This window comes from Danio rerio, chromosome 20 (genome assembly GCF_049306965.1).
Source record: "Danio rerio strain Tuebingen ecotype United States chromosome 20, GRCz12tu, whole genome shotgun sequence".
NCBI lineage: Eukaryota > Metazoa > Chordata > Actinopteri > Cypriniformes > Danionidae > Danio > Danio rerio.
This window is the reverse complement of record NC_133195.1, coordinates 17,240,001-17,264,537: the sequence shown is the minus strand read 5'-3', so window position 1 is coordinate 17,264,537 and position 24,537 is coordinate 17,240,001. Positions and strand designations below refer to the sequence as shown.

The window sequence follows — 24,537 nt, the reverse complement described above, 5'->3', positions numbered from 1 at the left end:
TTCGTCATCTGCTGTTGCTTTGCTGATTTGTAGCCTGCTAGTAGTTTAATTAGTATTTTGGGTCTGATAAAAGGGCCTGTACTATCAGATTTACAGAAAATCAGTCTTGCAATAAATTGATTAGTTTCTTTTCAATTAAAAATGTTTACTGAATTCGCAAGCAGCATAACAATAATTTCCAGTCACAAAACTGTTACTCTGTTTTCCTCATTTTCCTATCTTGTAATGTAACCTAAAATAGTCCCATAAAGGTGGAGCAAACCATTACAAACAAAGGAGTAGGAGTGAAATCAACAAATGTACACAACTAAACAGATCAACATGTGTAAACTGTATTAATAAAATATATTAAATTACATTATGGCTTACAGGGGTTATAGAGCCCATTGATTCAATCTTTTAAATTGTACTCTGATATCTTCATACTAGGTACAGTGCTGAGCATACATGAGTACAACCCCCACAAATTTCTCATTTAAATTAATATTTTCTATAGGAAGATTTAGAATATTTGTGCATATACATTAGTTTAGTCAGTACAAAAGCCAAATCTGGAGCTTATCTAACAAAATACCTACATATAATAAATACATAATGGTTCTAAGATTAGCAGCCCAAATGTATGTTAGGGAAAAATATTAAATAAACTTTTCAAAAATCAAGAGAAACAAAAAAATATATACAATTTTGTTTTTTGCAATATTTCGCATTAATGTAAATGTATTATCTTTCCATTTCTAAAGATGTTCTGTGAATAAAATATTATTTTAATAAATATATCTGTTTAATAAATATGTTTTGTTCGAACACACCTATATATATATTACCCATAATCATTGAGAAATGGATACAAATGAAAAGTTCAGATGTACAAATCTCTAAATGCCATCTGACTGTTTCTTTTAAAATGAGCATTTTTATCCGGTTAAGTAATATCAACTTCATGGCATAGAATAAGCCCTTTTTGTTGGCTTTAATGTGAAATAATTAAACAAAAACAATAGGGGCTAAGAAAAATTTCAATTTTCAATGAAAATTTCAGACTGCACTTAAGAGTTTTTGCATCTGAACTCTTCAATTATTCATTTTAAAAATGGGGTGCACTCACATATGCTGAGCACTGCATGTGGCTTAGGCAAATTTAAAAATACCCCAGAAACTGTTTTATTTGCTTATTATAACCACAGTAATTACCCATAGAATGAAAAGCTCAGTTTTGACCGTATTTGGAACAGTTATTTTTATTAATAACAGTGATTAATATTAATAAATCAGATGCCTTGTTAAGAATCATTTCAACTGAAGAAGTGGCGAGGTTTATTTTAGCTAGAAGGAATGACTGAGTTATTTTTATTTGAACAGAACAACCTAGTTTGCTCATCAGTTGTGTTTTGCATTAAATGTAGGCTAAAAAAGGTGACGGGTGTGTCTTTCAAAGCTTTGTATGTAAAAACACAAAGAGGACTTAATATCAACCTCTGGATATACAAATTAATTTAATAGTTTGTTGCCGTCCTTTCACTTATGAAAAATCACAGTAAGAGCTAAGTGATATGACTTGATGCATAAATGTTGCCTCATCATTGTAAATACATGTGGCAAATTTCACAAAATTCACATTAAACTAACAAAAAATACATTTAAACACACCATTTGCATCTTTTTTGGGGGTTGTTGAATACATTTAGAATCTGTATATTATGCATTTTACTTTCTAAAGAGCTGTGGTCATGGTTGGAATTTAAACTGCTCCTTTTTAGTCTCCCTGTCTTTCTCGTTTTAAAATGAGAGTCCCACATACATAGTATTTTTAATACAGGTTTAGATCATTTTATTTCCTCGTTTTTTCTTAATTTTTAATTTATTTTTATTTTTTTATTTATCTCATTAAAATCTCAATAAAATATCTTACTTTAATAGCTTAAATGAATTACTGTTAATGTTGCAATCTCACTAGTAAATTTTGTGGCCAATCCACCTGTGGAGTGCATATTATTGATCCTGTGTTGATCTTATGAGTTTTTACACTCACTGGATTTACATGAGAACAAGGAAATGTGGTGTTTGTGGCTTATGGGATGTCATTTATGTGTACTGAACTCATACTATTCAGCTATGCCTAGATATATTCATATTTTCATTCTATGGCACCTTTAATATTAATCGCCATTGATTGATTAAGTGTCATTAGTTCACTCCAAAAGTGAAAATTAGCCAATGATTTATTCACACATCTTAGGTGTACATTACTTTATACTTTCAGTCACATCCAGTCTGATTTATATATAAAAATGTCCTGGCTCTTTCCATCTTCTCAATAGCGATGTTTCTCCTCAACGGTCCAAAATAAAAGCGCAATAAAACAAATCCCTCCATAATAAAAATGTGCTTCTCATTGCTCCCGGGGGTCGAATAAAGGTCTCCTCTTGCAAAATAGATGTTTATTTATTAATTTATTTGTAGAAATATCCATATGTAAGACTTTATAAACAGTTTTGTGAATTTTCTTCATCATACAAGCATTTAAAAGAGACTCCTTATGAGCAGATGACATATTCACAACTCTAAAATAGAAATTGATCAACAGCTAATTCTCTGACTTTGTCTAAATTCAAGTGAAAAATGCAAAGTCAGAGAAGCATAACAAATTCCAATCAATAGATTTAAAATGATGTATTTTTTTCCAAACTGAAAGGATGCTGGAATAGGTGTGTGGTCAGCGGATTTACAACCACAGGAAACATGTTTTGCTCTGGTGGTTTTGTGCATTTGTTTTAAATTAAAGAAACTTTAAATCTTAAAAAGGTGAAAATAAGGTTTCTAAGGGGTTTATGTGTTGGGATTGAAAGGGATTTGGCATTGAGGTGTAGAATGGTGCCGGTCCAGGTAAGTGTTCGGGTCACGCAGGGTGAAGGCCTCCACTTCCCGAGGGCTGGCATTTGTGTAACGCGCTGGCTGCGCATTAGAGCCGATGTTTGCCAATGAGTATGTTTCTGGCCTAAATCACTTGACTTTATTGCCTTGGATTGGCTAGGTTGGAAAATTACGTCGCCGTCAAGTTTCTTGTTAACTGAATTTGGCCGCTAAGACAACACCCCAAGTGTAAATGTGACTTTATGTCAAAGTTACTTCAGGTCAACGAGACAATTGGGAAACTGAACTCGCACTGATATTTCGGATCTAATGCTAGCAGCTAATGCAGATCTTCGAAAGCTTATCACTGCACTGAGGTATGCGCAGAGATGTTGGATGCACATTTGGGTTGAGATACACTGATCTGATCCAATTGGCCTTTGAAGAAGTATGTGGCCCCCTCTGAGTGTGTAAGAGTTTCTGTGTGCATTGGTTGCTTCATAATTGGCAGAGAGCTGGCGGTGTGTAACCAGAGGGGAATGATCGTGGAATAAAGCTTTTTTTTTTTTTCACTCTTTAGAATCTCTACTTTAATAGAACGCTCCACTTTTTTTTGGAAACAGTTGAGTATATATGTGTATATATATATATATATATATATATGTATGTATATATATGTTAATGTATAGTTATGTATGTAATTCAATTACAAATATATATATATATATATATATATATATATATATATATATATATATATATATATGTATATATATATGTATATATATATGTCTAAAAAATGTCTAAATGTCTAAAAAAAAAAAAAAAAACGACAGAAAATTAAATACAGCCATTCAGTAGCACAAAATAGTGCACTTACTGCACTCCAGCGAAATGGTAATGTTTATTATCCACTTAATACATATTAAACCTCTTTAACATTATTAAATGTACATGCTAAATCACTGATATGCGTTGACTTGCACTGAGTCGAAGTTCTAAAGTCAATGACCTATGCTAAGCTAAGCTAAAAGTGTTCCCTCTAGTTCTGGAGATCTGCTGAATGGATAAAGTTGTAAACTATCTTGTTTAATTCTAGGGGACATGTTAAATACACCTATTTTCCAAAATAGTGAAGTGTTCCTTTAAGACTTAAATGTGCGCACACTCACTCAGACAGACTTTCTCCCTTGACAATATGGCCAGCGCTCGGTAATAAATATGAGAATATCAGTGAGGAATTTGTGTTGTGTGGAAACTTTCTCAATATACATCCTCGAAACGGCTAAAACGGCTGTTCGGGAAGCCACACACACTCGCCTGCCAACACAAATGTACTTTCTGAAGGATGATGCTTGGAAAGGCGAGAACAAAACGTTCTAAACAGACATGTAATGCTAGCTAGCTAATGTCACCTCACAGCAAAAAAACAGCGTGTGCTCATTTGTGAGATTATTTTTTACTATGTGTTGCAAGTTTAGAGAGGTGTGTGTTTGATTAACACCAGTAGTTTTGTTATTGTTCAGTTGTAAGCTGACCATCTTTGTCATGTTTTATTTTAGTTGGTTATGCACTGTATATGTAAACGATATCATTCAGTAGCTGGTTAAGATTACTAAATAAAATAATTCTCCATATTTATTCATTCTGGAATCCTATGCACCCCGTTTTATACAAACATTTTAAAACCAGTGAATAAGTCAGTTGTGCACAAATGTGTGTATTCATATACGTAGCATGCACTATAATGGGCTCAATGCAGGACACACTTATAGTATGCACACACACATACACACAGACCCTACAGATTAGACCCAGACAGATGTTAAAAATTAGCCACATATGGGTATCTTTTGCCAAGGGATATTTGCATAAGGTTTGTTGACTTTTTTAGCCAGATTTCTTTTTCTTTCTTTCTTTCTTTCTTTCTTTCTTTCTTTCTTTCTTTCTTTCTTTCTTTCTTTCTTTCTTTCTTAAACTATATTTCATGCATTATGCAATGTTTGAGACTTAAGCCTTGTTCATGGTTTTACATACTTTGTGTATATCAGCATTTAAAATGCCATACTTCTTAATTTTATATTAGGTCAAGCTAAAATTGTATTAGGTACATCTTATTAGTACCTGGTTGGACCCTCTTTTGTCTTCAGAACTGCCTTAATCTTTTGTGACAGATTCAACCAGGTACTGAAAATATTCCCCAGAGATTTTGCTCCATATTGACATGATGGCATCACTGCAGATTTGTCGGCTGCACATCCATGATACAAATCTCCTGTTTCACCACATCTGAAAGGGTGCTTTATTCAATTGAGATCTGATGACTGTGGAGGCCATTTGAGTAAAGTGAACTCATTGTCATGTCATGGAAACCAGTATGAGATGATTTATGCTTTTTTTATACATGGTTAGCAACAATACCCAGGTGAACTGTAGCATTGACACAATGCTTAAATGGTACTAATGGACCCAAAATGTGCCAAGAAAATATCCCATACAGCCTTACACCACAACCACCAGTCTGAACCATTGATACAAGTCAGGATGTTGTTGATGCCAAATTCTGAGCTTACCACCCAAATGTGGCAGCAGAAATCGAGACTCATCAGACCACGCAACATTTTTCCAATCTTCTGTTGTTCAATTTTGGTAAACCTGTCGAATTGTAGCTTCAGTTTTCTGTTCTTAGCTGACAGTAGTGGCACCCGATGTGGTCTTTTGGATGTGTTGTGCATACAGAGATGCTTTTCAGCATACCTTGATTGTAAAGAGTGGTTATTTGAGTTACTGTTGCCGTTTTATCATTTCGAACCTGAATGGCCATTCTCCTCTGACCTTTGGCATCAACAAGGCATTTGCGCTTACAGAACTGCCACTAATTGGATATTTTCTCTTTTTCAGACCATTCTCTGTAAACCCTAGAGATGGTTGTGCGTGAAAATCCCAGTAGATCAGCAGTTTCTGAAATACTCAGAACAGCCCGTCTGGCACCATGCCATGTACAAAGTTACTTAAATCACCTTTCTTTCTCATTCTGATGGTCATTTTGAACTGCAGCAGATCCTCTTGACCATGTCGATATGCCTGAATTGCAACCATGTGATTGGCTAATTAGAAATTTGTGTTAATAAGCAGTTGGACAGGTGTACACAATAAAGTGACCGGCGAATTTGTATGATGACTTGAAAGCAGAAGAATTGGACCTAATTTGAGTTTTTTTGTTATTTTAAATCAATTATTGTTGTCATTTTCAAAGCTATGAATCATCTTGCATATTTTAATAGGTTTATGAAAACAATTTGGTTTTGCCTGGATTTTTTCTTGTTCATTATTTTTCCTCCTTTTTTATTACTACTCGGTAATAATGTTTTGTGAAAATCTGAATTTGTCTGTCTGTCTGTCTGTCTGTCTGTCTGTCTGTCTGACTTTTTAACCTGTAAAAATATTTTAAGGAAAAATAATTTATAATTGGGAGAAATTTATTTTATAGTTTATTGGGGCTTTTTTCTTTCCTTCTTTCGTTGTCATGCTTTCCTGGACTTAAATGAAATAAGAGGAGCACAGAGCTTAAATATTGTCCAAGAGTCTCAAAATCAGGCTCAAAAAAGGGTTTCCTCTTGCGTAACACAGGTGCAGGTGTGTGTGAAGCAGCTGCTGGTGTGAATGTGTACTCTTGCATGAAACAGAGTTTTTGCACTCACGTGTTTGAGTGTAAATGTCCGGAGTACCCTGCTGCTTTTCTTCTTCATTAGTCTGTAGAATTAAACCCTTTCCACTGGTTTGAGGCATTCCGGCTTTACCCAGAGACGCTGTGATCCGATCTAGCATTAAGAAACAAGGGAACACGCAGCAGGGGAGATGCTGAAACAATGACCTCACTGCGTGTGCGTCCCAGCATAAAGACATGTGGGAAAGAAGAGCCTGGAAAATCAACAGGACAAATGGAAACGGACGAGGGGGGCTGAGGTTGGCAGGGGTTGGAAGGATATGGAGCAAGGAAAAGATGAAGAGTGATGGATGGCCCAACAATCCATGCTTGCAGTTACATAACGTCTGCTGCTTAAAATGCAATATTTCATCTTGTGTGATGTTTTTTTTTTTACTTTGGTCATTCACTTTTTTTAACTTTGCTTTTTTTCCCCGTCTCTTCTTATTCTCTTTACTTTATGCATCTTTTCAGTTCAGTTTCTTACCTTTATTGTCTTGTCGGTTAAATTCTCATTTTGTCAAATTTCAAGTTTCTTCCTTTACTTTTTTGTTTGTCCTCAACCACCATAGTGCAGGTCCACTCGAATGACGCATTGTCAGGCATTTAGTTTTAGATAACACACCAGCATATTGGTGAAGATTAGATAGAGAGAGATGAAGCTAATGCATTTGTTTCAGTGTTTTGCATATTTGATCTAAGGCCAGTGCACACAGGAAGCACCAAGAAGTGTATTTGCTGGTCAGGAAACACCTTTAGGGCGTACTAGCACCATGCTATCTGAATTGTGCCCAGGTGCGTTTCCCAGTTTGTTTAACAAGTGTGAGAGCTCCAAATCAGGCTCAGGCGTGGTTCAGTTGGCCAGCTCTGGACTGGTTGGAAGAGGTGTGCCAAAGCATGGTTCATTTGGGCTTTGGTGCGATACGCTTGTAGTGTGAGTGCAAGTCGTGCCTGAGCGTGAAACTGAAGACACAACGTCACTTTTAAGCTATTGTTTTATATGGATTTAATAATCATTTTTACTGTTCAATGAACGCTAACTGTCATAGTTTATTAAAGATGCAAACCAATCGCTCCATGTCAGCTGCACCTTCAGCAAACCTTCTAATACGTGCAGCACAAGGACTTTCATTATAATTTATGAGCGTCAAAAGTTGTGGATCTGTTCTGCAAATTATTTTACACTGCATCCTAAATGACTAAAATGATATAATCAATGAAGGTTCCGCCGTGCTGAGCGCGAGTGTTTCTCTTACTGTTAAACTGAACAGTCGCATCATCAATCATTTAAGCAAGCTTGGGTTCGGAAGGCAAATGGCAGTATGAGTGCAGGCCATCTGGTGAGAGGAGAGTGGGGACTATCGTGCTTCGGCACGGTTCAAGGTGACTGTACCTAGTGTGAGCACTCCCTTAGTGACGATGCTTACTGACAGCTGAAGAAAAGACAAAATTTTCGCATTGTCCTGAAAACTACTGATTCTTTAGAAGAAGTTGTCCAATTGAGCTCCGTTCCAGAGTTCACTTCCAGAAAAGTGGCAAACATTCACAATTAAAGTGTAAGCCACTTTACACTTACATCACTGGGATCAAAGCTTACATTAGGGCACTTTCATTTTTAACACCAAGTTACAAAAACCCCTTGTGTGGACTGTGGCGTTGACTTGTATAATGCAGCCAGGGCCCCACTCTGGGGCCAGATCTAGGGTTGGTGCTCATTTGCGATCACCTGGTGGCTGGGTTTCATCCCAAAGAAGATGGACTATTTCAGCCTAAAGGAGAGCTGTAAGGGTCGGTGCATTGTGAAACTGGAGATGATTGAATGATGTCATCTCACTGGGAGGGAAGGAGTCTGAGCCTGAGACAAGAGATAGTTGGGCTTACCTCTATGCACAGCTTGGGCTCTGGAACTCAACTTCTTGAGAATAGCTGTACTTTTTGCTACTCTGGAGTTGCCCATGGGCAGAGTATGCGAGCTGGTGAGGACTTGCTTATAGCTCTCCAACTTAGTTAAGCTCCATGTGTTGGAGTTTTTTTTTCTGTGAACGAGAGGGTCACCTTCCAGCTCCTTTGGGTCAGGGATGAGTCTCTTCCTGTAGTTTTTGTTTTAGGGCTAAACACCAGTGCAGAGTTTCCAGCCTTCTTGGAGTCCTTGGGAGGGGTGCTGGAAGGTGCTCTGACTGGGGACTCCTTTGTTTGACTGGGGGACTTCAATGCTCACATGGGTAATGAGAGAGATGACTTCAGTGGCATGATTGTGAAGAACAGCCCCCCTAGTTTGAATCTGAGTGGTGTTCTGTTCTGTTTTTGCACTTCTGTGCTAATTTCTGTTTCTAACAAACACCATTTTTGAGCATAAGGATGTCCATCAGTGCATGTGGCATCAAAACACCCTAGGTCGAAGCTCAGTGGTTGACTTTGTTGTTGTATCATCTGATCTCAGACTCTATGTGTTTGACATTCGGGTAAAGAGAGGGGCAGAGCTGTTCACTGATCACCCCCTGGTGGTGAATTGGATCCCCTGTCAGAGGGGAAGGCCAAACAGACTTGGAATGCCCAAACATATTGTATCGGTCCTCTGGAAATGGCTGGATGAACCACGTCAGCGATATTTTCAGGTCTCACCTCTGGAAGAACTTTGACCAGATTCCTTGGGACACTGGAGACATTGAGACTGAGTAGCCATGTTCTTTGATTCCATTGTTGATGTGGCCAAGATGAGCTGTGAATGCAAGGCCTGTAGTGCCTGCGTCAATCCACGAACCTGATGGTGGACACTGGAAGGAAGGGATCCCGTCAAGCTGAAGAAACTTCACAGTGTAAGTTGGCAGCTATTAAGCTCAACTGGAAATGTTGTCTGATGGTGGATTGAATACTTTGAAGATCTCCCCAATCCCACTGACATGTTGTCCATTGAGGAAGCAGAGAATGGGGATGAAGGTGTTGACGCATCCATCACCCAAGCTCCGCAGTGGCAAAGCAGCGGCGATGAATGAGATACACCCTATGTACCTTGAGTCTCTGGATATTTGGGGCTGTCTTGGCTGACATGCCACTACAATATCACATGGCCGTCAGGGACAGTACCTCTGGACTGGGCAGCTGGGGTGGTGGTTCCCATTCAGGTGGACTAGAAAGTGTGTTCCTGTAGGGTGATCACACTCCTCAGCCTCCCTGCAAAAGTCTGTGGCAGAAGTGTTATTACAGAGCAGTTCAGAAGTATAAATGCTAACAACGGTGTCAGCTACGCAGGCAGTATATATTAGGCATAGTATCAATTATAGATTAGGCTTAAAAGTAATTCTTAATTTCAAGATATTTGATTAATTGCTTTTAATACTTCAATTTTAACAGCAGATTCACTTCAATGGCACTTTAGAAGCTTAATAAATAGCCAAACCCTGGTCTCTTATCTCCCAGTCTCATTAATCTCATTGTATTGCTTTCTTCTTATCTTACCTAGTCTCTTGTCATCTCTCCTTTTCTTGTTTAATCTCTTCCAGTTCTTGTCTATTGACTTTGCAGATCTCATTTTTGCTTTCCTCATTGTCTTTCTTTTACCTGTTTATTACAATATTTCAGTAAGAAATCTACTGTATATATAATGATGGCACTACAGATAATTAGCTCATGATGCTTTTGTCTTTTTTTTATAAACAACCACACCTGTGAAGAGTCTCTGCACACTACAAGTAGATTTGTCTGGCAAAGCTTGGATTTGATGGAGTAGTTCGCAGAAGAAAAAACTTGAACCATAACTACAGCAGTAATGATGAGTCTTGTGTTTTTGTGTGATTTTAGGTGAGTTTCTGGGTGGTGAGGGAGATTCTTCATGCTCAGACTCTAAAGATCAGAGCAGAAGTGTTGAGCCTCTATATCAGAACAGCAAAGGTAAAAAAACAAAAGTCAGAATGCATACTGTGAGTTTTATGTTTTTTTTAGCTTCTAACATTCTTCTTCCTTTCTTCTTGCAGAAACTGTGTGACATGAACAGTCTCCACGCAGTGATGGCAGTGGTATCTGCTCTACAGAGCGCCCCAATCTTCAGACTCACAAAGACATGGGCTGTGAGTTCTTTAATACATTTAAATTAACATATTTATTGTATTTTACATAATATAAGATGACCCTCATTATGACATAACCCCCCCTTTTTCAACAATTTTTCAAAGAAAATATTTAAATTTAAATTCTTCATAGCGTTATATAAATTGCTGTACATTTTGATGATGCCAATTAGTAACAATTAACGCTGTTACCATTACAGATTTTGTTTCTTTTCCTTTACTTTTTTCTAGTGTAGAACAACATTCTGTAATTTCTTGTATATAAATTCCTACCTAGACTGTTTTGTAACCACACAAAATATCCTAAATACACATCATAAATCATTCTTAAGCTCATTAGCTTCATAACAGAGAGTAAAGAGATGTACAGTCAATCTTAAAAAACTACTGCGTCACATTTGGCATTTAGGTGCTAATTACACAGCGTGATCTCAATAAACGAACAAATGTCAAAGTGATTTAAATACAACAATTACAAATGTTCACCATGCTTGTACAGTGACATTGCTGCCACACACAAATTATTTTGTCCCCTCAATAATGTTGACTAAATTAAATGTGTTCCATTAATGAGATGTTATTTTGGTAACACAACAGCTCATCATAATGATGATGAGATGTTAATTAAATAAAATGACACCTTTTCTCTTAATATTGTGTAATAAAATGCTCTTACCATTCCAGTATTCCAATAAAACAGTTACGTCATGTAAAAAAAAAAAACCTTGTTTTAAAGAGAAAAGTATGCCATTTTACCAAGAAAATCATGTCGTTTTAACTAGATAATTGTACATTTTACGAGGAACATACTGTGTGTCATTTAAACAAGATAATTAAGATGTTTTTTAATTAACGTTTCGTTAATATGAGAAGAGATGTCGTTTTAGTTAAATAGAATTTCGTCAATACGAGAAAAGATGTTTTTTTTAATTAAATATCATTCGGTTAAAGTGAGAAAACGTTGTTTTAATGAAATAAGATTTCATAAATACGAGAAAATATGTTGTTTAATGAAATAACATCTCGTTAATGTGAGAAAACATGTAATTTTAATGAAAAAAATAGTTTGTTAATACAAGGAAAGATGATGCTTTAATGAAATAACATTTCGTTAATACAAGAACAAATGTCATTTTAATGAAAAAATATTTTGTTAATATGAGAAAACATGTTGTTTAAATGAAATTACATTTCATTATTTGAGAAAAGATGTCATTTTAATGTAATACCATTATTTTAATACGAGAGCAGATGCCTTTTTAATGAGATAACATTTTGTTCTAGAAAAGATGACGTTTTAATGAAATAACTTTTTGTTAATACGAAACAGATGTTGTTTAATGAAATAACATCTCATTAATATGAGAAAACATGTCATTTTAATGAAATAACATTTTGTTAATATGAGAACAGATGTCGTTTTAATTAAATAACGTTTTGTTAAAACTAGAAAAGATGCCATTTTAATAAAATAACATTTCGTTAATACGAGAACAGATGTCGTTTTAATGAAACAGCATTTCGTTAATGTGAGAAAACATGTCATTTAATTGAAATAACATTTCATTAATACAAAAAAAACATTGTTTTAATGAAATAGCATTTTGTTAATAAAAGAAAACTTGTCGTTTTAATTAAGTAACATTTTGTTCATGCGGGAACAGATGCCATTTTAATGAAATAACATTTTGTTGTGAGAAAAGATGCCGTTTTAATGAAATAACATCTCACTATTTTGAGAAAAAAATGACGTATTTAACTAAATAACATTCGGTATTATCATTTTATTATTGCATCTAACAATCATAGATCAATCGTTTCATGCAGTATAGGCCAGGGTAACTCGTTTACATGTATTTGACGCCACCTATTTTTATGGATGTATAGTATTATTGATGCAACAGCCTTAAATAAGACAACATATTGTTTCCATTAAAAAAATGGTGCCTTGTATTTGGGACAATATGGTACTTTATAAATTAGTTTTACTTCTAAAATGATATCCTTTTATATTTATTTATTTATTTAGTTATTTTTTTCCCTCAGACGCTGTCAGTTTTTGAGTTAGTTTGGTTCTTGATTCATTCGCTATCATTTTCTCCATTCTAGATTCCAGATGTCCAGATTTTTTTATACTTAGTCTTCATGTCTGTTTATAGGTTGTGAAGTTATCCAGACCTCCGACACTCTCTCAGTTAGTTATTGATGAGCGTTGGAAAAAAAAAGATGAATCACAGCATAACCTCGAACTGTTTCTTCAATACTCTGATTGATGAACAACAAGGAACTCTGTTTAGTTTCCCCCCTATTTCTGTCTTTACTGGAATTCAGATATTTCTATTCCAAACATAATGTCTTCCATTAAAACACACTTAACAGTGGAGGTGATTTGAATCCTGATAATCATCATAAAATATTGGTGATTGATGGAGTACTTGTTTTACAAATGGAACCCTGCCGCTAATGATATTCTTATGAACTAAATGCTTTGTTTTCTTTGATGGACAGTATACTATGCTAATGCTAAAGCTAATGCTCTGTTTCTGTTTATAAACTGAAGCAGACACTTGTTTTGTGGGGTTTTTATTTTTTCACAGCATACTTTCACACAAATAAGTCTGTAGACTAGCGTCTGTGTTGCACTAAGCATTGCTAACACCCGTTAGCATTTCATGTTTCCTTTATAAAGTTCCTTAAGACTTTTCAGTGCAAATAACCACACTTGTGCATAATATGTATGCTTTTTATTGAAGTATTTATTTAAGTGTTCTAAAGTATATGTTGCTGACTTAAGCAATTTTAACTAGTGTCCTGTGTAGCTATACTAATGTCATACACCCTCGATTTCAAATTTGCTTTCATAGAAAACATTTGAAACTTTGAAGATGTTTTAACATGTTGTGTGTTTTATCAGACTGCATAAAGCATTATAAACCAACCCTAAAATATGTTTTGTATGATACAACAGCAGATATAGGAAAATTGCTTATCATAAATGTCAGCAAATGTTTATTTAATAATAGAGTGCTGTCTTTGAGGTAAGCATAATAATTTTTTTTTTCTCTGCTGTAAAATAATAGTCAAAAATTTTGTTGTATTAAGATTTCAACAAAAAATCTGAAACACTACAGCAAACTTTGAACGCACTAAAATAGTAGTTGTAGTGACATTTCTGTAATCCTGCTTAATTTGAATTGGTAAGCTGTGTCCGAAACCGCTTACTACACAGTAGGTACTGCATTTGAATTTAAACGTACTACTCGGCCGTTGGAAAAGTACGTTCTATACAGTATGAACATGAAAAGTATGAATGGAAATCGAACGTACTACATCCGCCATTTTGTCATGGTCACGTGAACTACCTGCATCAATTGCGTCGCTTTACTCCCATACATGAATTCGCTCGCGGGGCATCATGGAATAGCACAGCATGCATGGGATGCACACTCTAGAATCTCGCCGGAAGTAGTAAGTCATCCGGGTACTTCTCGCATACTGATTTTCGAATTCTATGAATTCGGACATACTACTCGGCTCGCATACTGATTTTAGCATGCTATATATGTAGTATGGAAGTATGCAGTTACGGACCCAGCCGTAGGCTTCTAAACAGCAGTGAGTTATGCCGAGTATAGAAGTTTACATGTTGTTTATGTACTCTACAGTTAAGGATGTACCAATTCACTCATGATACAATGTGGTTCACAATACTAATCTCACAATACACAATTTTTTTAACAAAATTATTTGCAACAAAGTTAAGGTGTACAAAAATCCTTTGATTTTTCTCATGCTGCACAATACATTTTTTTTACAATACAAAATTTCTGCAATTATTAAATTTCTATTTTAAAGCAAAATCCAAATAAAAAAGTGAATAATTCAAACTAAGAAAGACTCCTTAATGTAAACAAACTAAAGCACATTCAAATGTCTCCGGCTATACGTGCAAGCAGATGAAGGTGCATACAAATTCAAATTTTGTTTGCCATCAAACATTGCTGTGTGAATTTTTCCCATCGTAAAATGTGGCTACAATTGGTACTTAAAAAGCAATATGCCACATAATTTAATTACATAAACATATTGTAATTATGACATATTTTAATATTAATTTATTTATTCCAGACGCGGATGAAGCATCATGCGCAAGTGAATTACATTTTAAGTCAATGCAAAGATGCGAATAGACATGCCACACGCTATTCGCATGAATTTGCGTTATTCGAAGTGGCGCAAATCGAGCATTTTGCTCACGAGATGCATTTAAATGTCTTGCTATGCATGCAAGCAGATGAAGGTGCATACAAATGCTCAAATTCATATTTTGTTTGTTGCCAAACATTGCTATGTGCTTTTTTCCTGTCGTAAAATGTGGCTACAAGTACACCCCGCTTACATGGGCCGTCAGCTTCATTGCTTCCCATTCACTTTGAATGAGTGATGGTACATTGCGGTACTGAATTGTGGATCCATTGGCGCAGCTTCAGTGGTGTTGCTCTCTGCAGAAGTTGGGAAATTCTCAAATTTTCAAGTGCCAACGGAATGACCAGTCAGATCGTTTTATGTAAATATCCCAGTCAGGTAGTAGCCGATTGTGGACTAAATTCATTGGCTGACGCTGCTATGACGATCGCGTTAGCCCTAACTTCAGACATGCCCTTATAGTCAAGAACTGTGTGAATGCACAGTTAGCAATGGGTAGGCCCACACGAATCTGCGCGTGCAGAATTCCGACTATTTTCCGCAGATTTTTAGCCCATTATTAATTCTGTTTTTTTACTTGAGTAAATGTGTGTAAATTTATATTCATTCAGTTTTTAAATAAATATTTAACAGTAATAATATTGACTAATGGAAAAATGTTCATTTAATTCATGTACATTGCAGTTTGTACAGTAATATGTTCTTGTAGTCTTTTAGTAATATAGTAACATAGTCTTTTAGTAGATCTATTATATGAGAGACTTGCTTTGATTACCAAATAAAGTGTATCTAATTGGATTTGCATTTTAAACATTAAATAAAAGTTAAAAAGCTATTTTTTTTTATTTCACATATTGAGGTTTTAGTTATGATACTCCCAAAACAATTCTGCAGAAATCCGCAGATTTTTACCAAAATTCTCCGCAGAAATAGCAAAAAATGTCTGCAGATTCGGTCTGGCCCTAGTAATGGGACTTAAAAAGCAATACGCCGCATTTTTAAATTTAATAATTTTTTTGTGTTTTCCAAGTATGACTTTAGCTGGGTTCATGCTTAAAGGGCCATGAAACCCCCCTGTTTCAGCAGGGTTTTTTCACACCTCTACTTTGAAAAAAAGTCAGGAAAATGGGTTTGTCTAGCTGTTTAGGAGGAGTGTCAGAGGAGGGAAAGAGGCATGGTCCTTAAAAATTTGCATAAAAATGGGAGTGTCGGTTTGGGCATGCGCTGATTTTCACACAGGCAAAACAAACACAGACTCAGAGGAGAAAGACAGTGACTGTGTTTACATGGATATCAGAACTCGAATTATTTGCCAAATTATTAAATGGTGGCTATTTCATTCAGGAATTTCATCTATGCCCCTTGTGACAAACGACATATTTGATCCGAGGAATTGCTGGAAGCCTGTGTCTTTCATGCAGTGTTTGATACCGCATGGCGATTGAGAAAAAAAAAAAAAACGATACGAACGAACTTTGCCTCTGAATAAACAAATAAACAAAGACCACTGATCGCTCACTTACCAAATCTGTAAGACAATCAACACCAACTGGATCCGCGTCTTTATTAAAAAGAGACGAGCGGCAAATCCGGATTTCACCATTTCCAGATGAGAAAAGCTCTTGTGTAAACAATGTTCCTAAGACACGTATTTTTGTCGCGCATCGCATGTACTGTAATCCACACGTAAGTCCAGCTGCGCTCTCATAGAGGGAAAATGAAAACAAAACCTTCACTGCAGCAAATTATAAAAGCAACACTAACGACTTGTATCTCCAAACAATTCATGTTTTCCTGCTTGGCAACACAACGTGGCATCTCTCTGCCGTCTGAACACTGTAACTGGTAAAAACAGTCTTTGAAGCCATTATGCTTATTAATGAAGTTGCACCACATACACAATAGAACGCGCTGATTGGTTTGAACCAAATCTTACTTATGAATGAATGCAACACACTCATGTAATTAAGAACTCCCAGGTACAGACGTCCAGTCTACACGCTGGAATACATGCTAAGATCGCATGGCAGTGACGCAGCTTCAAAAATTAGTTTCTAACCTGTAAAGTATGAATTTGCTCGCAATAATGCAAAAACAACCAATTTTCACTTTTTAGTGAAATATATGTGTCCTAATTGTGTTTTGAGCAGTGTGGGATACATATAAGACTGTCAACAGCTCAAAAAAATGTGTTTTGATGTTTCGTGACCCTTTAAAAAGTTTCTATAGTCTTTTTCCTCAAGCATAGCTGTTGTCTTTAATTCTGTAATGCATATGTGGAGTTTATGCGTGAGATTGTGAGATCTAGTGTCCAGTATGAATAAAAGTAAAATAAAACTTTTTTTTAGAAATTTTAATTAAATTACGATAAAGAAATACTGGTCCCACTTTATATTAAGTGTCCTTAACTACTATGCACTTGCATCAAAAATAAATACAATGTACTTACTGTGTTTATAATGTATTTGAGAACACTTATGGTGCTTTTGAGTTGGGATAGAGGTTGGGTTATGAACAGGTTTGGTGGTATGGTTAGGTTTAAGGGTGGGTTAAGGTGTAAGGGATGGTCAACAGTGTATTTGCAAATGTAATTACAAAAGTTAAATAGAGATGTAATTACATACAGGTATTTAATCAAGCATACGTACACAGTAAATACATGTATTTACACAATAAGTACATTGTAACAAACTATTAATTCCTGTATAAATACATATTAGTTAAGGCCACTTAATATAAAGTGGAACCAAAATACTTTTATCTACAGATACAGAACTCTCGGTGAATCTAAACATGTTATCAGTATTGATATATTTATCACAATAAATAACAGAAAATGTTGTGAAATAGTTTTAAGCCCACATCACCCTTCCCAAGCACTGAACCCAAACATTTAGTCATTTAGCAGACGCTTTTGTCCAAACAGAGCACCTTTTCATCTAAATAGTATTACCATAACATCCAACCAGAAACATATGGAGCTCGTTTAAGGAGCAACACAACAATGCCCTTGCAGCCACCAGAAACATCCAAGTCCTGTGGTGGCAACGTTTGCACGTGCAAGCAGTATTTATTAGTATTTTGAGGGGAGCCATAGTTACCATGATGCACTTTTATAAGCATCAGGCCATCCAACAGTTCTTTGCATTTGTCTCTCTTTTGGAAACATTATCTTGTCTTCAGTCACAGCCAACATCCCCCTCCTCAATTCTGTCTCAAGTGTACCATTTTCAGGCTTTTACATAACCGAAGTGTTCCTCTCCCCCGCTTTTTCTGTCAGATCTGTGTTTTCCATGGCTTCTCAGGCTAGCTTTCCTCAGACATGGCCAAACACACACGATCCTTTACAGTGAGCTCCAAAAGTCTCCACATACAGCACTGGAATTTGGAGTCTTTGTCATTTTATAGAAACCGTTTTCATTATAAATGTTATACAGCATGAATAGATATTCAAAAGAATTGCTTCAGCAAATAATTTTGCACTTCATTCAATTTTCAGTTCATATATAGCGGATAAAAAACAAAAGTTTTGAATGTCACCATTTTTCTCAAAAAAAAAGTATATTTCTAAAGTCGCTGTTGACTCCATTTTTTTTTACCAAGTGTCAGTAAGAACCAAAGTAATCTATATAAACAAAGAAAAGAAAACAAATTATTATAAATAGAAATGAAGTTGTGTGTAATAAAATTAAATGGGACATTGAACACATGAAAAAAGGGAGGTGTAAAAATATATGAAAAGCCCAGAAAGCAGTAAATCTCTAAAAAGTTACTAGTATCAATGTAAATTAAAATGAGCTGATTCCGTCCCAACACCAACATTACCAAGATGTTGAAGATAAAACCAAGGTGGATATTTCAGGTAGACAAGGCCCACAAACATGGCCAAGGAAATCTTGATTGGTTTCAGAAAAAGAAAATAAAGTTGCTAGAATGGCTCTGCCAGTCACCTGGCCTCAGTACAATAGAAAATAGCTAAAGCTCAGTTCAGAGAAGAAACTCACAGAACCATCAACATTTTTAGACTATTAAAGTCTAAAATCACACATGAGCAATGCATGTGACTCCTTTCTTCATAAAATCTCATCTTGAAGCTGTCTGTGCTTTTTAAAAAAGTATTTCTTTACTGATTAAACATTTCAGTAGTTCTGTATTTTCTCCTCATGAATACCGTTTTTATTACACATTAATTCTTGAAATCAAAACTTCAGTAATTTATAAAGCAAAAAAAAAAAAAAAAAAAGATGTCATTACAAACAACATGTAAATAAAATTAAAAAAAATGTTGGAAGCTTACTTCTGTCACTTAATAAATGTGTAATTTCAGATTTTCATCTCATATTTCAGCTTCTATAAATTGAGAGTTTGTCTCTTATTTTGCGTTCACACCAGTCGCAGATAAATGACAAGAGTGATTTACATGTTGAGTCAATTCAAAGACATGAATAGACATCCTGCGGCACTATTTGCACAAGTGACATGATTCACGCAAATTAAGCAGTGCGAATTGAGCGTTATGCACAAAACGCTTGAATTGGAAAATCATAACTTTAATGGACATTTGTGCCATGTTAATCAATCAGGAGCTTGCTTTTGTAGGGGCATGATTATGATGTAGCGCCTGTTATTGGTGTCCCGAGGGGAAATCCTCCTGCCAACACGTGACAACCTCTCATCAAACTGGGCTTGGCTCAGTCTGAAGCACCGCTGAAAGCCTCTGTCCTCCAAGTGTAGTTTCTAGAGGAGTTGATGAACTCTCAGTGCTGGGTGCACCTCTGAAAGGATCTTGTGGACTCAGAGTCCATTTACACTAGTACGTTTTAGTTTTAAAACGGCGTTTTAGAATGAAAACGATCTGCGTCCACACTGGTGTTTAACCCAGGATTTCTGAACAGCTCTCCGTCCACATTACACTGCTGGAAATGCACATCACGTGACCACACACACACTCTGGCATGCGCTGCAGCATATCTAGCCAGATAAAAGCTGTGCTTTTGGGACTGCTGAATCCAAGCTCACTATATTTGTTAAACGTGATATTTATTCATCTTGTTGTCTATATCCAACGACACATTCCTCGACTTTAGTCTTTTGAATCTATTTCTTGTTTTCAGGTAACTTGTTTTGGCTGAGCGCAGAGATAAGTTAATAATAATATAAACACAAACATTCTGTATATTGACTGATTGCTTGCCTTTACTTTCTCTAATGTATAACATTATTGTACGTTATACTTTTATAATGGCCATTATTGATTATTAAAATTGATATTCAGCTAAACGAGAGGGTATGTTTCATATTTTTACTGAAAATGAAAGAAGGCAGTAATGTTATAGGCACCATTTTGTTATAAATACGAATACAGTGATGATAACGCTCATATATGCAGCACAACGCCTTAGTATTTCTGTTGTCTGTTAAGTTGCTAATATCCAAATAAAAAATAGCAGTTTCTTATATCATGTTTTCTTTTTATTGTTAAGAAAGTGAAACAACGTATGTATCCAGGATGATGTTAGTAAGGTTATAAAGTGCACTGTTCCCTTTCGAAGATTTACCAACATGTCTTCGGTAGTCTGTTTTTCAAATCAAACTTGCGAAGTCTGAACTTACAAGCAGAGGATGCAGGACTGAACTGTGTATGTAAGCTACTTAATATTAAGGAAAGAGCCCCAATCAGAGAGGCGAATGTCTGCTGCCCCGCATCTGTTTTCAGATGATCCCCAATCCACACTGAGACAGAGCAGCAGCATTTTAGAATGAAAATGGCCTCTCCAGTGTTTTCAAAACGCTCCATTTTCGGCGCTCGAAAACTATGGCGTAGTGTGGACGGATGGCATAACCATAACAAAACGTATGCGTTTTAAAACGAAGACGCATTAGTGTAAAGGGGGCCTCAGACACTGCGCCAAATAAATCAATGCTGTTTTCAGCCTTCCTAAAGCACATAAAGTACATCTACTCTCTCAATAAAACTCATGTTAACCATTTAGCAATGAAACTAGAGTCACCTGGCAGACAGATGCCCCACCCATGATGTGAATACAATTCTATTGTGAAGTGATTTTGATGCACGATTGAAAAGAATTTGACATGAAAATTAATAGAGTAAACTTAAAATGTTGATGTGTCTTTACGTGCTAATAGCGTGATTTAGGTGCGCAAGTGACATCTAGTGTTAATGCCCCATTAAAGTTTAAAGATTTTTCCCCCAAAAAGTGAGGTTAGTTTTTTTTTTTTTTTTTTTTTTAGAGTTTTAAGTAGCAGGTTAGCATCTCACTTCAGTTTATTTCTCACAGTTCTAGAATATAAACTACAAATTTCAAGAAATGTATTAAAAATTGTGACTTATCTGTATCAGAAAAAAGGTTTTTCATTTATAATTTTAAGTTATATCTCACTTTTTGTCTTTGACTTTGTCTTTGTCTTTAAACTGTGAGATGTAAAGACAATTAATTTAATTTAAAGTGAAATAAAAACTACTTCCACTATTTATTAATATGACAACAAAACTCTGTATGGAAACTTGCATACACTTTATATTAATTAAAGTAATTCTGGGTTGTTTCAGTCCAAATTTGGAACAAATATGTCATACTCAATAACTGGTAAAGATATTTTAATTATTTTAGTATAAATGTTAAACACCGTGATTATATTTGTCAAAATTTTATGTTTGCAAGTCATTGTTTCATTGTGATTTATGACCCTAACCATAATGCCTACATGTTTCTCTTGGTTTGAATATGCAAGATTAAATTACATTTTGAATGCAGTTTTTCAGTCTGGGGTCTGGCAGTGTGTCCACTAAAGCGTGGATTGTTAGTGTGTTTTGTAAGAGGTCACACCAGGTAGCTCTTAATATGGTTAGGTTTGTTTGAATCTCCTCTGCAGTTCTCTGGATTTTATTTCAGTGATATCAGTTTTTCCTTTGTTTGCAGGGCTCTTATTTAATCTTATCTCTCTGTTCTGTCATTGTTTCCACCACTTTTGTTTCTTGCCACTAAACACGAAACATTAGCTTTCAATGGAAAACAAACCAAAAAAATCATGTTAACTGTGAATAGAGATGACGGCAAGCACTAAAAACTGCCTGTCTTGAGATTTGTTATTAGAGACTTGATTTTTCGATTTGGACTCTGACTTGTGTATAAAAAAAGAATTGTAATGTCCATCTGTCTGAATGTTGTGTGCCGCAATCACTGTGTTGACAGATGACAGTAATAAGGCCAGATTTATGCTGTTATTTCTTTTGAAGTAAGTGCCTGTTGTAATTATTCAATAACTGTCTAATTGTTGTTATTTAACCTGCTGAAGCAACCAGAATTGCTGCAATTCCATTAAAAGACACAAGGGGGAGACAATAGCTGAAATACCAACACAATCTCACGGCAATTCGTAACTTTTTGATTTAGTGGCTAACCCGTATGAATTTGTACAATCTAATTTGTACAATTCAGTACGATTTGCTCATCCCCCAATGACGCTTGCGTTTAGGGGTGGGGTTAGGTGCCACGCCTCCTTTTTAAAATTGTACAATTTCATACGACTGAACTCGTACAAATTCTTACGAATTAGCCACTAAACTGGCAAAACGTAAAATACTTTTCTCGTGGGACCAGGCTGGAAATACATAGTCACTGTTTTAAACGCGCACCTTTCAAATACGCAGTGTAAATTGCTTTATTGTGGTAAAATATAAAATGATTCTTGATGAATAGACAATGATACAGTATGATATGATATACGATACATGAAATGATACAATATGATAAAATACAATTAATACAATACTATAATTCACCCCATCACGATGCAGTACAATACGATTTTGATTTAATTTGATGAAACGCAATACAATGCAATGGAAAAAAATGGTTTAATTATCAGGCTAAGCTCAGTTCCTCCAACACTGACTAATAGGAATTCGTTCATTATTACTCCTGACTCTCTCCGGCTGTTGGTAAAGACATGTATGTTTACAATTTAGTTTATGAAAGCTTTACCCTCTAAACATTACATTAAAACATTACAATCTAAAACTAAAGCATTAAAATCACGGAATGTTAGGAAAATAAAGAAAGAAAAAAGACCTGAAAAATGTAATTGGGAAATCTTCTAATGCCTACTTTCTGCTAATTACCGTAGTTTATAAACTCCAAACACCAGCAATGCTAACAACTCCTTGCAAAGAAAAACAAGTAGCAGTGCGACATCGCTGTATGTCAGTACTTGTGAGAGGCGTGCATTGGCTTGAATCCACAGGCCAAGTGCCTTAATGTCCCACTAGTGACGATATACAGCCATATCGCACTGCAGCGAGTGTGATATTGCGTTATACAACAGTTCGACCACAAATCGAATCATGTATATAAAGAAGAAAATCAAATATCAAGAGTTTAAAAAATCCTTTTTTATGAGGAACTACTTCTGCCATTCATTAACATCTGCAAAGGACATCAGAACAGCAGAAATCATTACTACTTTACCATAGTCACTTTAGAGCTAGTGTTCAAATGATTCTATAGCATAATATTAATAATAATAATAATAATACCTTTTTTTTTTTTTTTTTTTAGGTGCATTTCAAAGCACTCATGGACACCTTGAGACAGATTCCAAGCAAATCATAAATATACATGCAGTAAAAATAACAGTCAACATAATTTTAAACCAGCAAATCATCCTAAACAAAAACAAAATGTTTTCATCTGAGATTTAAAATTGAAAATAGTCCACTTAAAGGCAAGGAATTAAATAAATTTGGTGCTGTACAACTAAAGGCCCTGCCACCAAATAACTAAAAAGTCTAAAATTATGACAAAACGGGTGATTTTGCTCACATTTTAAGTTTATCAGGCTGAACGGCATGAAATACCATCAGTCTTCAGAGATTTCCCAGTATTTCTCTGTCGCAATCGGGAAATCACAATAATTAACCCCGAAAAAGCCAAAGCAAAGCAAAGCAAACACTACCAGATCACTATAAAATAAATACAGCACTACGACATACAAAAGAGAGAGATCAACTTAAAATGATGCTAACCTGTTCTGTAATGATTTGTTTGGCTGTAGTTTAAAACTTACACAGAGAAAATACTGTTTTTTTCCCCCTAAAGACAAACTATGCAGTCTCTGTTGTCATCTTGTGGCGGAACATCAACCATCTTTGCTCTGCTCAATATGACAGGCTGATGGCCGCCGGCATACTGAATCGCCAAAATTATGAACATTTAAAATTGGCACTATACTTCTAAATAAACTGCATAGTTGCAATCTAAACAGCTCTCGTATAAAAAACCTTAAAAGTACAATATGTTGTCCAACAGCTGCAATGTTTGTCAAACTAGTAAATTTATTGATCTGCTGTCCCTCTATGTGGGCAGAGTAATACACAAGGGTGAAGAGGCTGTACGAGCTCTGATATTGCAGAAAATCGCACCGCTATCAGCTATTCAGATTGGAGAACCAGACAGAACTGTTGTATTATTAGCTTAATCATGTGATGTTTTACTCTTAAAGCTAATTTTCCACTTAAATTTACATGGAAGATGCTTTTTATTTAAATTTCATTTCATCGATTGAGCTGGTTATCTGAGAACATTGTGTAAAAACACTGTTGTTATAAACATGGAGGATTCACTAATAGTTTCTGGTACTAATATCCTCTCTCTTTCTCGCTCTGTTTCCTACAGCTTTTAAGTCGGA

At 35.5% G+C, this 24,537-nt stretch overlaps 1 protein-coding gene across 6 annotated transcripts in view; it reads left to right on the top strand.

Annotated features, from left to right (window-relative positions):
* Positions 1 to 24,537, top strand: part of ralgps2 (Ral GEF with PH domain and SH3 binding motif 2) — a 225,722-nt gene that overhangs the window by 113,420 nt on the left and 87,765 nt on the right. For all 6 annotated transcript variants that reach the window (XR_012395421.1, XR_012395422.1, XR_012395420.1 and 3 more), the window contains 3 exon segments: positions 10,358 to 10,447; positions 10,531 to 10,623; positions 24,525 to 24,537. The exon segment at positions 24,525 to 24,537 is cut by the window's right edge and continues 114 nt beyond it. Coding sequence is in view for 2 of the 6 variants with exons in the window: in NM_200474.2 (NP_956768.2) it covers positions 10,358 to 10,447; positions 10,531 to 10,623; positions 24,525 to 24,537 (196 nt within the window). In the remaining 4 variants the exon portion in view is untranslated.